This window comes from Juglans regia, chromosome 8 (genome assembly GCF_001411555.2).
Source record: "Juglans regia cultivar Chandler chromosome 8, Walnut 2.0, whole genome shotgun sequence".
NCBI lineage: Eukaryota > Viridiplantae > Streptophyta > Magnoliopsida > Fagales > Juglandaceae > Juglans > Juglans regia.
In genome coordinates this window covers 5,633,329-5,647,231 of record NC_049908.1, presented here as the reverse complement: position 1 = coordinate 5,647,231, position 13,903 = coordinate 5,633,329, and the positions used below count along the sequence as shown (strand labels likewise).

At 30.9% G+C, this 13,903-nt stretch overlaps 1 protein-coding gene across 1 annotated transcript; it reads left to right on the top strand.

The window, feature by feature from the left end:
- Window positions 1-5,232: 5,232 nt before the first annotated feature.
- On the top strand, window positions 5,233-8,807 carry LOC109001153 (transcription factor bHLH143-like). The gene is made up of 4 exons (XM_018978305.2): window positions 5,233-5,435; window positions 6,033-6,676; window positions 6,878-7,028; window positions 7,123-8,807. Exon 4 carries the CDS (start codon window positions 7,136-7,138, stop codon window positions 8,216-8,218), a length of 1,083 nt encoding a protein of 360 aa, XP_018833850.1. The 5' UTR covers window positions 5,233-5,435; window positions 6,033-6,676; window positions 6,878-7,028; window positions 7,123-7,135; the 3' UTR covers window positions 8,219-8,807.
- Window positions 8,808-13,903: the final 5,096 nt, after the last annotated feature.

Sequence of the window (13,903 nt, the reverse complement as noted above, 5' to 3'; positions counted from 1 at the left end):
ATCTATAGACAATAAAAGGAAAAATTAAAAAAAAAATCCTTAGTTTGATCATTGTGGCATCTGCTCAAGAAAAAAAGAACAGGAAAAGCATCATCATGGTTATGATATAGTCATGGAACTTAATTATAAGCGTGCCCATCGCACGTGTTTGGTGATGGAAATCTCAAGATAAACCAAGACTTGCCTATAGAATATGGAGTCCCCTAAGAGAGAGAGAGAGAGATGGGAGGTTTTGACACTTTCTATTAATACACCTTTATCATTTGATAAAATAAAAACATAAATATAAAAGAATAGTGGGAGAAAAGTCTAAGAAAGTGGGTGATATGTAGGATATAATATTGGGGCAAGCTAGGGGAATGGATTCCCCCTCCTTTTGCTCTATGTATTGGAGTGCCTTATTATATCTTTAAAGCCTAAACATATGATACTTAAGTGCGGTGAAGAGTGCTTTATTTTATTTATTTATTTATTCAAATTATGGCTTTCCAAGCGTGATGTTTTTGTTGGAGAGTCCACGACCAAATAGCTCCCTCTAGGGTCTCTTGGCCCCACCAAACTCAATTACATGTTAATTGCCACTCCAAAAAAGAAAACCTCCTCAAACCCACATACTCCCAAACCTCAAATGATGTAACAAAATTTCTCAAAATTTAAATGTATTTGGATATTGAAGTATTTTAAAATATTCTATGAATAATAATAAAAAAAATGATAAAATATTAAATAATAAAATAATAAATAGTAATGAGGTATTCTCGATACTCAAATTATACCTAAGAAATCACTTACAAAGTTTAATTTATTTAAGAAATAGTCAATGTGAAACTTATCACTCATTGTTACTTTCATTCTTTAAAAAAACATAGAAAACTTTTTTTAAAAAACACAAGGTGTATGGAGGATATTTTTTTATTTTTTATTTTTATGGGAGAGGGTTTGAATGTTGGGTGAGCAAATGAATCATTGCATTGCACCTCATTTTGTAGGTGAGCGAGAACTTATAAAAATAAAATAAAAATTGTTACTGTTCCCTCCACTCCAAACATTAATAGGGCGTGAGGAGTGTGCTTATCACAGTCAGTACAATATGTTCTGATCTATAAATAATTGACTGCAACCGATCTTCTCATGGCCTGTGCCCAAGATCTCTTTCAGGTGATCAAAATCATGTGTCTTCCTTTTTGTTGATATATTTCTGGAGATGATATGATTGGTTGTATTATTTTTTTTAATATAAAATAATTATTTTAATTAATTACATCAATAAAATATATAAAAAATACGTAAAAATAACTATATATAGTAGAACTCTGATACCATAACCTTCTCGCCACCCTATGCTTTATTGCTACTCTCTCTCTCTCATTATTCAAAGATGGTGAAGAAAAGAAGGATATCACAATAATGTGGCAAGTGTTATGAGTAAACCATATAATAGTGTTTTATAGGTAGTTTTATTATAAGTTAAAACTAAAGTGGCCCTCGTAATTGAGATGAATAATGAAGCTTAATCAATAATACCAGTCCCTGATCTCGTCTGGGCCCAACTCCTCATGGCTACTTTGATGGTTTAGACGTCTCTATAAAATCAAAACACAAAAAATATACTCTACGGATAAATATATCTCATTGCGTATTATCATTTTAAATTTATAAATTGACGTTGTTTAATATGATATGTCACACTAAGACGCATTAATCTATAAGCTAATTTTATTAAAAAAAAAATTTGTAAACTTAACACTAAGAGAGAGATAATTCTAGGTAGGTGAAATGCGAGTGTAAATACCAATTGCTGATCAGTGGGCCGCTTTACTTGAAGTTTATTATGATTCATGGTTTGAACGGTCAAGATATAAATCATTGGTTGGTGTTGGTATGATTCAAACTTTGGATACCAACCCTTTCCATCTATCCCATAAGTCCATGTTAATTCCATCCTTCCAATTTTCTACTTTTGCCTCGTGACGAAATAGTTACGCGGCTAATCTTAGTTTATACAGTGAATTAAAATGAGATGAGTTAAAAATAATTTATAAATAATAATAAAATATTTAAATTAAGATGAGATGTGTTATAAATAATTTGAGTTCAAATATTTTAATCTTATAAAATTCACATATTATGTCTATCTCTTTTAAATAAATAATTAAAAATATTTATATCCTCTAAATACAGCATACCCAACCAATCTCAAATTTTCATTTTTGTATGCATCCGTCACGAGAGAGAAAAAAAAATAATTAAGAATATTAATTTCAAACTTGTGGTCAACAGTTGGTCATATGACTTGAAAAGTAAGCATGCAAATGGAGAAATCACGCAGTTGTAAACCTAGAAAATAAATAAGTATATCAAGAATTAAATAATACATAAGTTTTCGTGATTCGCATTAAGACCTACGCTTACAAGCTCTAATATAACTTTATCTCTATTTATAATATTATTGCTATACATTTCTATCAGAATATTATATCCATACATGATACATGTTATTTGTTTGTGATTGAAAAGGGAGTAATATTGCAAATTGCTCTATCATCCTATAATATCGTAAATAGCTATTTACGATATTAAATTTGACATTTTTAAAAGATAAATTTAAAAATTGTTAAATAATGTGAACGTGTCATGATAGGATGGAAGGAAGAGGAGAATGGTTAAAATATATATATATATATATATATATGAATTTAGGATAAGAGGATTTATGCCTTTTTAACAAATTCATAAAACCAAATATAGTTTTAGTCCTTCGTTGTTTTCCTAACCGGACAACTTCATAATTTATAATCCAAAAGAAATGAAGTAAATGTTTTTAAATGGAGTTTTGTTACTTATAAGTAGGGTTGGGCAGTGGGGGACTGCCACCCGCCACTCCGTCACCCACCACCTCGGCTCTGTTTGGGCCGCGTGAGTAACCCTGCCGCAAGCTGCACACACAGTAGGGGTGGGGGTGGTCTAGGCCCAAGCCTGCCCCGTACATCACCTTGCAACCCGGGCCATCCATACCAGTCTAGTCTAAAATTATATATATACCTCATTTTATCCCCTCCCCATGGCTCTCTTTCCCCTCTTTATTTCCTCTTTGGTTCTTCACGCTTCTCCCAAACTCTCTCCCCCTCTTGTCGCGTCCTCTTCTTCATATTTTTTCTCAGCTCTTTCAATACTTTTTCTTGTCATCCTTATTGAAGCACTCGACGCTCATGGTCGTGCCATCGTAGAAACCCACGGCTACGAATGATGGTCAGTTTGCGAAGGAAACCACGACCACGAGTGAGTGGACGCCGGTGTGGTTTAGAGCTTTTTTGTTTGGTTAGATCTGTTTTACTCGTTTTCTAGGATTTGTTTTGTTGTTTTCAAAGTTTTTGTGTATTTTATTGTGGATTTATTGATGATTTATATTTTGTCATTTGTTATGAAATTTTTTTTTTTTTGGATTTATTTTTTTTGTGTTTCCTAATTGTTTATGTTGTAGATAGATAATGGATGGCAGACGAGAGAGATGTAGTGGCGGATTCCGGGGGCAAAATCCACCCGCCCATACGGATAACACCCCTGCATATAAGCTAGTAATACACCACTTGTAGTAAGATTTATTTTAACTTTTTAAAAAATAAAACACCAATAATTTATTAACATAATTGATGTAAAAAATTATTTTACAACGCGAGGAACGAAACAAATATAACAAAAAAGACAAAACATGATTCTAGGTGTCATCCGAGATCCGCAAATATGGTCAAACAGTAGGGCTATATTGGGAATCTGACCATGTAAATAAAATAGTCATGGTACGCGTAACATTAATATTCGCGGGACAAGACGAAGGTGATTTTCAAAAAGACGAAGGTGACCATGCCATGTAAAAACCAGAAGGACCGGTGTTATTGGAAAACGACAACAGGTCAACCCGACAACTCCAGTGGGCCACCGGAGGTGGCCGCAGCAGGCCAGCCACCATGGGCGGCCCTTGGCCTCCCCAATATATATATATATACATATATATAATTTAAACAATAATTTTTAAAAAAATATTTCATTAATTCATTATTTAAGCATATTTTTAAGGTGTGACTCGTAACTATATAAAAATTTATAAGATTTTCACCTCAACTTGTTTTTTCAATATTCATTATCGTGTCATTTGGATAGTAAATTAGATGGGATGAAAGTTAAAATTAAATAAATTATTATTAAAATATTATTTTTTATATTATTATTATTTTAAAATTTAAAAAAATTAAATTGTTTATTATATTTTATGTCAAAATTTTAAAAAAATTATAATGATGAGACAAAATTCGATGAAACACTTCTTATATTTAAAGTGGCCTAAAACTTGTTATTCATTAAAATAGTTTGAGTTTACAATCAAAACATTATTTTAGCCACTATCACGATTAAAACATATTCTTAATCCCAATTTTTTTCTTTATTATTCATTAAAAACTTTACAATCTTTTCGATCGAAACATTTTTTTATAAGTAACTATTACGATTGAGACATCCTCTTAATGTCAACTTATAATTTATTTATTCATATTCATTAAAAACTTCTCAATTTTTATCATCAAAACATTCTCTTAGGTTTGGCAAGTAGAATGAGATACAAAATTTTCATCTCATTATTACAATTTTTTTAAATTTTCACACAAAATATAATAAATAATTTAATTTTTTCAAATCTCAATTTAATTTTTTTAAAATTTAAAATAATAATAATATTAAAAAATAATATTTTAAACTTTCATTTAAAAAAAAAAAATTCTCATCTCCCACTAACCCATTGTCACGATTAATACAACATTTTAATCTCAACTCAAAACCACCTCTCAACCTCACCATAGTTTTTACAGACGTAAATGGTGTTATTGTTGGATTAAAGTTGCTTTAAGTTAGAACTCAATATTATTTTACTATTTTTACATAATTCTTAAATGATATATTAATTTTGTATCTATTTATATTGATTAGGTAAGCAAAATGAAAGGTGTAACACGACAGTATTCGAGAAGTCGACCGTCGTACCATATCGTAAAAAGAAAATAAAAGAAAAATAATAATAATAGAAATCACTAATTATTAAACACCAATGCCTTGCGAATGCGTGCGCTATTCGCGCACGTATAAAAAATTATTATTATTTTTTTGTTTTTTAATTAAAAATAATTTTGTTGGTTATGATTCCCAGACGAATAGGGATATGCATGTCACTTTCGATTCTTTATGATCTTATCACCCCCGTGCTCTCTCGCCAAGTTTCGACTTTGACTTTACACACACTCTCTCTCTCTCTCTCTCTCTCTCGCTTTTTTTAAAGTGTTGGTTGTTCGATCTGGTTCTCAGGCGCAGCTTTGGGGCTTGAGAAAACTTTGGGATCTTTGTGTTTTCTTGTTCTGCTCTTATCTGAACTCACTGGGTTATCAGCGGTATGTTGTCTTGGTGTCTGATATTCTCTGTAATGATATTCTGATTGTGTGCGGTGCTTTGTTTGTTTGGGTTCACTTCCTCTGCTTTTCTTGGTCCATTTTGAAGTGTTTTATTTTTTTTGGGCTTTTGGCTCGTCTATTTCTTCCTCTGCTTTTCTTGTTTTCGTTTTTATTTCTTTCATATGTTCTTCCCTATGTTCTTAATTCAACCTCTTTGTGTAAGTCCGCCTAAACTCAGTTTATGGTTGATTTTCTCTTTACTGGAGTTTTCTCTCTCCCTCTCACTCTATGCCTTTTCCTGATATTTAGAAATTTGATTTCATTCAACTAGCTACGGATGGCCACTTTATTTAGTTTGTTTCGTTTTGCTTAGATTAGTCCATTTTCTCTGTAAATTTTTGAGGTGTTTCCCTCTGCTTGGTCCCTGAGAAAACTAACGAGTCAAATTCCTGAGCTTAAATAAAAAGAAGAAAAAAAGAAAATTGTAACAAGTATTTGTTTGTATGTATTGTTCTTGAATCATATTTTTTTCATGGGTGCTAAAAGCGTCTTGAAGTTAACGTCTGTGGGAGATTTGTGTCGGACAATTTGTTGCAGGTAGCTTGGAATAGCGAAACGGTCGTGGGATCCTTTTTTGGAGAATTATAGAACAGCATGCGGTGGTCGCTGAGTCTTTCCGTTGACGTCTTCCGCAAAGTCATCTCTCTGAACCTTTATTGCCGTGTAATTCTGTAGTTCCTTCCAACTATTCAGAACCCCTCAAGTTTTGTCCTCCTCGTTTTGTATATCTCTCTCTAAATTTTCCATGGGATCCAACTTCCTCATCGTTGTTCCTTGTTATGTCCGCCAGATTAGCTGAACATTACTGGACCTTGTTCGCGTAGTAGTTTCATTTGAAACTTCTTTTCATCACGGTAGACATTCTATTAGTTGTTATATTCTATTTGTCCATTTCAGTTCCCATTCAATTGTATTGGGCATCTGTTTCTTGGTGGTAAAGATTCACTTTTCTGTTGAGTTGATCTCTCCCTAGTTTTAAGTTACTGTGTTTTGAAGTCTTTGTCCTCTGGAAAAGTTGGGTTTTTTAATTCCTCGCAGTGAAGTGTTGGAAAGTAGTTATGGTGTGCCAAGCAGCGAGCCAAACAAGATTTCGGGCAATGAAACACGAAAATGGGATTGCAGGGAGTGCCACTATAATTGTTAGAGTCATAGCTTGCTTTCAACCTCTCCAGGACTGCCAGGTTTGTAGAAGATAATTGGATCCCTATAATTTAATAGCTACAAATAGAAATGGGATGAGCATGTGGTAACATTTCTCAGTTGTTTTACTGTCTTCATCGATCCCAGAGATTTGTTCTTCTTTTTCATTCTTGATAATGCTTGAGAGCTAATGTGATGCCCACTAATAGTATTTCTTGTGTTTTTTTTTTTTTTTTTTTCAGGCTGAATATTTCCGTCATTTGCTCAAACCTGTAACGTAGAATAGTTTTGCATTATCGCGTTGAGTTAAGCTGGAGTTTTTAGTTAGTTTCCTAGTTCCTAATATAAAGAGAGAATAATCAGCTATTTCAACTACACAAAAGCATCTTTCTGGTACGTTTTACATTTTGGTTCATGGGTTCTTTTTAGACTATAATGACATCAATTGGTTGTAAAGTTTTCTGGTGTTTTCCCTTGTGATCTCTAGGTGTATTGGTTGGATGGGAGGAGACGATAGAAGGCTTCCCCACCAGCAGTTTAATTGGCCATCACCCAATTTGAATCCCCTGGGTGCTCCCCTTGACATAGGGCAGCAAAATCCCATCTCTGCAGGTATATATCCTGGCACTAACATGACTCCAATGAGTGGGACGTTGCCAGTTTATGCATCTTCTAAACTACCTCATTCTTGGGTAGGCCAAGCAAATGAACCTCATGGTTGGTTTTATTGTTTGCCTCGTTTCCGGCAATCCTTCACCCCTGCCCTTAAGCAGTCAATTGCTGAAGGAAAACTGCCTACTAACCCTTATGAAAGCTGCAGGGAGTCCATTTCACTCAATGCAGGGTCTGGATGTGTCCAGAAGAAGTTTGCTGCTGTTGATAAATTGAGGGACCAAACCACTTTGATCTTTAGTTCTGGGATTGGGACTCCCGTCCAATGCCTTACTTCTTGGGGTCCAAAACCTTCTAAATTAAATGGGGAAGATATTGGAATCAATGGAGGTTTGAATTATTTCTCAGGACCAATTCTAACAGATGAAATTAATGAAAATCTCGGAACCGATGTTCAAAGCGAGATGCATGAAGATACTGAAGAAATTAATGCCTTGCTTTACTCAGACGACACTAGTGAATATACTGAGGACGGTGAAGTTACTAGCACAGGTCATTCACCTTGTACAATGACAGCACATGATAAGAAAGATTGGCTCGAAGGAAGTATTGAAGAAGTTGCTAGTTCTGCTGGGCCAACTAGGAAGCGGAAACAGTTGGATACTGTTTATGATGATGCACCATCACTGATGGACACTGCAAGTTCAATGAATCGCAACAGACCCTTTGAATGTGAAGATGATGCGGAATCTAGTTGTGCCAATGGCAACAATGCAGGGTCAAGAGAAATGTGTTCCTTATCAGGCACCAAGAGGATGAAGAAGGAGAGAATTCGAGAGACTGTGAACATTCTCCAAAGCATAATTCCCGGTGCCAGCGGCAAGGATGCAATTGTAGTCCTCGACGAAACTATACATTACTTAAAATCTTTGAAGCACAGAGCCATGGCTTTAGGACTCGATGCTCTCTAAGTTGGAGGGTGTTTTCCTGTTAGTATCTTTAGTAGTAAGTAGCATTATCGGTTCATGTCTATTTGAAGTTCTAAATGTCTTGTCTGGGGTGTGAATTTGCATAGCAGGAGTTCAAAGCGAGGTAAAATGTGAGACAGTTGACAGAAAAGCTCGAATAGCCCTCAAGTTTATCCAGTGGTTAAAAGTTGGAAATCAGCAGAGCTTTGGCTTGCTAAAAGTTGGATGAGGTGCGGTGTATTATGTCCCAATAAAGGGTCGTGGAGTGTGGATGAGAAGACTTCACTTCATTCTGCAACATGTTTCTTGGGCCCTCCATTCTCCATTTCCACGCATCCTTGATCCCAGAAAGCCAGCTTGCTTTTATGTATTTTATTTATGTACCAGCTCTGTGTGGGATTGGACCTTTACCCTTTTAATGCTTACTGCTACTGTAATTTGGTTGTGGGAAAGACTGATATGTTTGGTTGGTGTTATTTATCATGGATTTAGTATTAGTAGTAGTAGTTGCTGTGTGCTGGTTTGGTTGGTGGGAGATGATTTCTTCTATCTTGGTTGGGAGTAATTTATAGTATTGTTTGGTTTTATTGTTGTCGTTTTGCCTCTTTACTGACGTCACATTCAAGCATTTATGATAAGAGACAGCGATGTAGTTTTGGGATTCCTTGGGTTGTTTTTGATGTGTCGTGAAAAACTTGTGTGTGCTGGAGATGATGGTGCGTGTGAGGGAACGGACCCTACACGTCTGCATTATTAGGGAGAGGAAGCATGTGTGCATGGGGTCCTGTGATAGGTGTTTATCAGCGGCCCTTGTTAGATTTTTCAAATTAAAAAAAGCATTTATTTTCCTCATTTTATCTGTTTATTCTCTATTTTAGAATTTCGAATTTGCTTTTGTGGGTATTATAAGTCTCACTGAAGTCAATGGAATCTTTTTTAGAAATTAAAAAAAAAAAAACTTTAAAATTGTTAATTTGAAATGCTGATTGGGTTACAAATATTGTAACCCAAATGCCTTGAAAAATTGTGAAAAATTGTGAGTAGGTGACTCGAGGGTTTCTCGTAAGAAAAAGAGAAATACTCTTGTCATGATTATACAAAAATAATCGCACAGATTGATATGATTCGTCAGATTATAAAATTATTTTTATTATAAAATAAATATAATGGATCACATGAAATTATATCAATTTTTGTGATTACTTTTGTATAATCTTTTTGTAACAATAGCACTCTTCATGAAAAACACTCTTATACCCTGTAAAAAAACTATAAATATGAGGTGTGAGAGTGAATAGTGACTAATGCATAATAAATCTCTTCTCATAAATTTATAAATTGACTTGCTTTCATATCATTTGTCAAATTTACTTTATATTAAGAAAATTTTATAATTTAAATATTTTATAACTTTCTTGATAGATCTAGTATTTCTAACCTGAAATATAAAAATAAAAAAAAATAAAAAAATAAAAAAGGAAGAAAGCATGTAACGTATGTAATAATGTATTGACAATATAATTGCTTTTTCATCGAGGTTTAGTTTTAGATCATAAAGTTAAAAAAACTAGTGCAAGTAAGATTTCTAAGCATCACTTACGGATATTGTCAATGTCTTAAAACAAGGAGACTACGTATTTAGTTGGTTAATCAAGATAAATAGATTTATATATCCTTATCATTGTTAATAATAAAAAAGAAAAACTCAAAATTTGATATGATCTATTATATAACATCCATAAATTTCACTCATAATAATTTTATTCAAATAAAATATATTTAAAATATTATATATTAAATTCTTATCTATTTTTATTTTATTGAGTTGATGTGATATTATTATCAACTCTCAAAATCTATTATTTTAGAAATAATAGTTAATCTAATGATGGATGGCTATATCATGCTAATAAAATGTGATGAAATTTTGTCACCTTTGTTCATTTATTTTTCTTTCTATTTTAATCTCTAATGAACCCATTCAACTATTACAATTTTTTTTTTTTTTAAATTTTTGTGAGGTCTTAAAATATTAAGTGCGAAGTAAATTGTCCAAAAGCTAATTAATTGTAAATGTTTCTTCACAATAACTACGACCCAAAAAAATAGGTTGAAGAAGATCACTTCGAATTCGATTGATTTGGAACGATGCCATTTTATGGATCGGGATCGTATGTCGTACCAATTTTATTCACTAAGAAATATTTTAGTGCTTGAAAATATTGTCTTAACTGTCTAATCATGAAAATATAGTTATAAGTTGGGTCTTGTTCACATCCCGTTTAAATAGTGAGATGAGATGAAATCAGTTGAGATAATTTGTTTAGATTTACTTCTTAGAGTTATAGTATATTCATATATTATAACTCATGCAATTTTTAAATTTATGAATGTCCCTCATTAATTAATGTCATCCATTTATATTTTTTATCCTCTTATGCCTTTAAAAGGATGTCTTGATGATCATTTGTAACACAAGAAATTGTGAATGAAAATGAGCTCTCTAATTTTATATTGCTATTTTTTTAATTCTCTTACTATTTCTCTTTAATTTTACAACAATCCAAGATTTTCAAAATAAGAATATCAAACTGTTTTTATAATACTTTATTTTTAAAGAAAAATGATATTTACAATCATAAAATGTATAATTTTTACGTACTCATTTAAAAAAGTGGATAAATCTATAATTCGTATAAAAAAAATCATTTTCACATCTGAAGAATGGCATTATTCATTTTCAAATAATATTAAAAAATAGGAAGAGAGAAAATTTATGTTTAAACTTGAAGAATTGAATTATCCCTGTCGTCTACAACGACTCTTTTGGTGATCAATCACTTGACCCCTTTTTTGGAAAAAGAAAAATAAACACTATTTTTTTTTTTCCAAAATTCAGCAATTATTTTTTTTTTTTTTGGGTAAAAATCATAATTATTCGGTTATAGACGCCACACCATCCATTCATAGTACTATATTAGAAACAATAATGCTAATTATTCAAATTAAATCAGGATATATTTACAAATGAAATACCTATTTTTGAAAACTATACTTGCAGCATTTGTGATTAAATTTTAAAATCTTTGCTTAATAATGAAATATGGAAATAAAATGAAAAATAAATTAGGGGTATTTTCGGAAACAATTATATGCATGAACATGTTATACCATTTTCTCAACGGAACACCCGTATTAGATGCCTCATGAAGTACGAAACCCAGTTATTACACGGTGAAACGAATAAAATTTCTCAATTTTAGAGGGTCTTAAATTTTAATAACTCTAAAATAATAATAAAAAAAAACTCCGAGTACTCATTTATCATATGAAAAATCTAACTTGAAAACGAGATATATGAATAACCTAAGCTCTGCATTTATTAAATATAATCTATGTTTAAACTACTGTCAAATTAAGAATATTTGGTATTCGCTTTCTATTTATAAAATATGAAATTGAGAAATAAAGAAAAATAATTTGTACAGTCGTATAGTATGCAAGTCTTGCATACTTTATTTGAAAAAGTGGACAAATTTGAGATATATATATATAAAAAAAAAACTTACTTTTAATGGTATTTATTCTTTTTAAAGGAAGTATACGAGACTTGCATATTCTACGACTGTACAAATTATTTTGGATCATCAACTATTCTCAATTCATCTCAACTCATCATTATAACTTTTTCAAATCTTAACACAAAATATAATAAACAATTCAACTTTTTCAAATTTTAAAATAATAATAATATTAAAAAATAATATTCTAACAATATTTTATCATCTTAACTAAACTAAACTCAACTCACTTCAACATCCAAACTCACTCGATGAGTCTAATCTTAGCATCTGCACTAAAAGGTTTGCTTATAAAAATTGACAAAAATCTCGTTCTATATATATATATATAATATATATATTTTTATAAAAAAGGATGGGGTTTTAAATCCAAATTTTTCATTTGAAAAATCGGGTCATATATCATAACATCAGCTCTTGATTACAATGGTGTTGATTACATTTTCATATGTTATATTTTGATTACAATGGTGTTGGGACTTCTGCTTCATGGACGATAGTGTCTACAGTCTACCCCATAATGAACTACCTCTTGGTTGTTTCACTTTCCTGCTGCATGTTTGGAATGATTTGCATCCAATATTATTTCCAATGATTTTGAGTTTTGCAAGGCAAGTTCAAATAGTTTCCATTTTGACATGTAGATATTAAACTTTTTTTTATTTTTTTATTTTTTATAACATGTAGATATTAAACTTGTTTGTTTATGGAGTATTTTTTCCCTTGGGATAAATGTTTTTTATTTTATTTTAAATGGGTGGAGTCCATCTTTTATTTTGCCAAAAACTAGATGTAGAATTTTCTTTCTAGGCTAATAGTTAAAAATACTAACTTGTTTATAACAATTTTATGAAAAATGTTACTTTGCTCACTCAATTTGTCTCTTCAATTTGACACCTCATGTATTTCAAAATTTTTTTTAATTTTTTTCTTTACTTGATAGTTAAGGAAGTGACAAAGTGTGTTGATATTTTTTTTATATATTTTTTAAAATGTTTTAAAATAATAAAAAATGAATAAAAAAATTGGAAAAAAAATAAATTTAAACTAGCAGTAGGATGGAACGGTACACTCTAAGCGGCAAAGTAGAACCATTTTAATTTTATTCACTAATTTTGTATTGGGTCGGCATAAGGTTCAAAGACTTGTGATAAAAAATGTCAATCACATAAATTCAAGTTCTGATTTTATATAAGTTGGCCATACCTCAATATATTTATTTAAATAATTAATGTCTAGAACTCGAACTATTAATTCATTTTGAGTTTGGAAGTTTTATAAAAAAAAGTTATTGTGATACTCTGTACATACTGATAAGTGTATATGCTGTATGAAGATCCCACACTATTTAAGAGAGAAATTTTAAATTTTGTTTTTGTTTTTTTTCTAAGTAATGATTTTAATAAAGTTACAATTATATTATTGACTAGTTAAATGTGAGTCTTTTAACACGTTACAAATAATATTAAAGTCTATCCAATCTAAAGTACGAAACTTAAGTCATATCACCTACGATGAAATGGCCTGACAAAATTGAGAATTTAATGAGATATTGTGATATCCATATTGATTGATGAGTGATTAATTATTTTGAAATAAAATATAAACCCTTGGTGACGTTGGCATCCCCTAAAACGTTACAATTATCAACCTTGAATATGAGTAGATGTGGACAAACATTCATTAAAATGCTTGTTTAGTGAGAAAGATCAAGAGGAAAGCATAGTTAGATCCACTGCATTATTCGCATATATCACGAAACTATATCATTTTATCTAATTTTATTATTATAATTTTTTTAAATTTTTATATAAAATATAATAAATATTTAAAATTTTTAAATAATAATAATATTAAAAGATAATATTTTATTCAATTTATCTAAAATCATCTCATCTCATTTTATTATTATAATTATTTTTAAATTTTCATATAAAATATAATAAATAATTAATATTTCTCAAATCTTAAAATAATAATAATATTAAAAAATTATATTTTAATAATATTTTATTCAATTCATTTAAAATCATCTCATCTAACTATTTAAAGCAACTTATTGAAACCCACTACTTTAGACTAATGAACTATAAAATGGTGTTTCTTA

Coding starts and splice junctions, on each gene's coding strand:
- LOC109001153 (XM_018978305.2), top strand. CDS start 7,136: ATGGGAGGAGACGATAGAAGGCTTCCCCACCAGCAGTTTAATTGGCCA.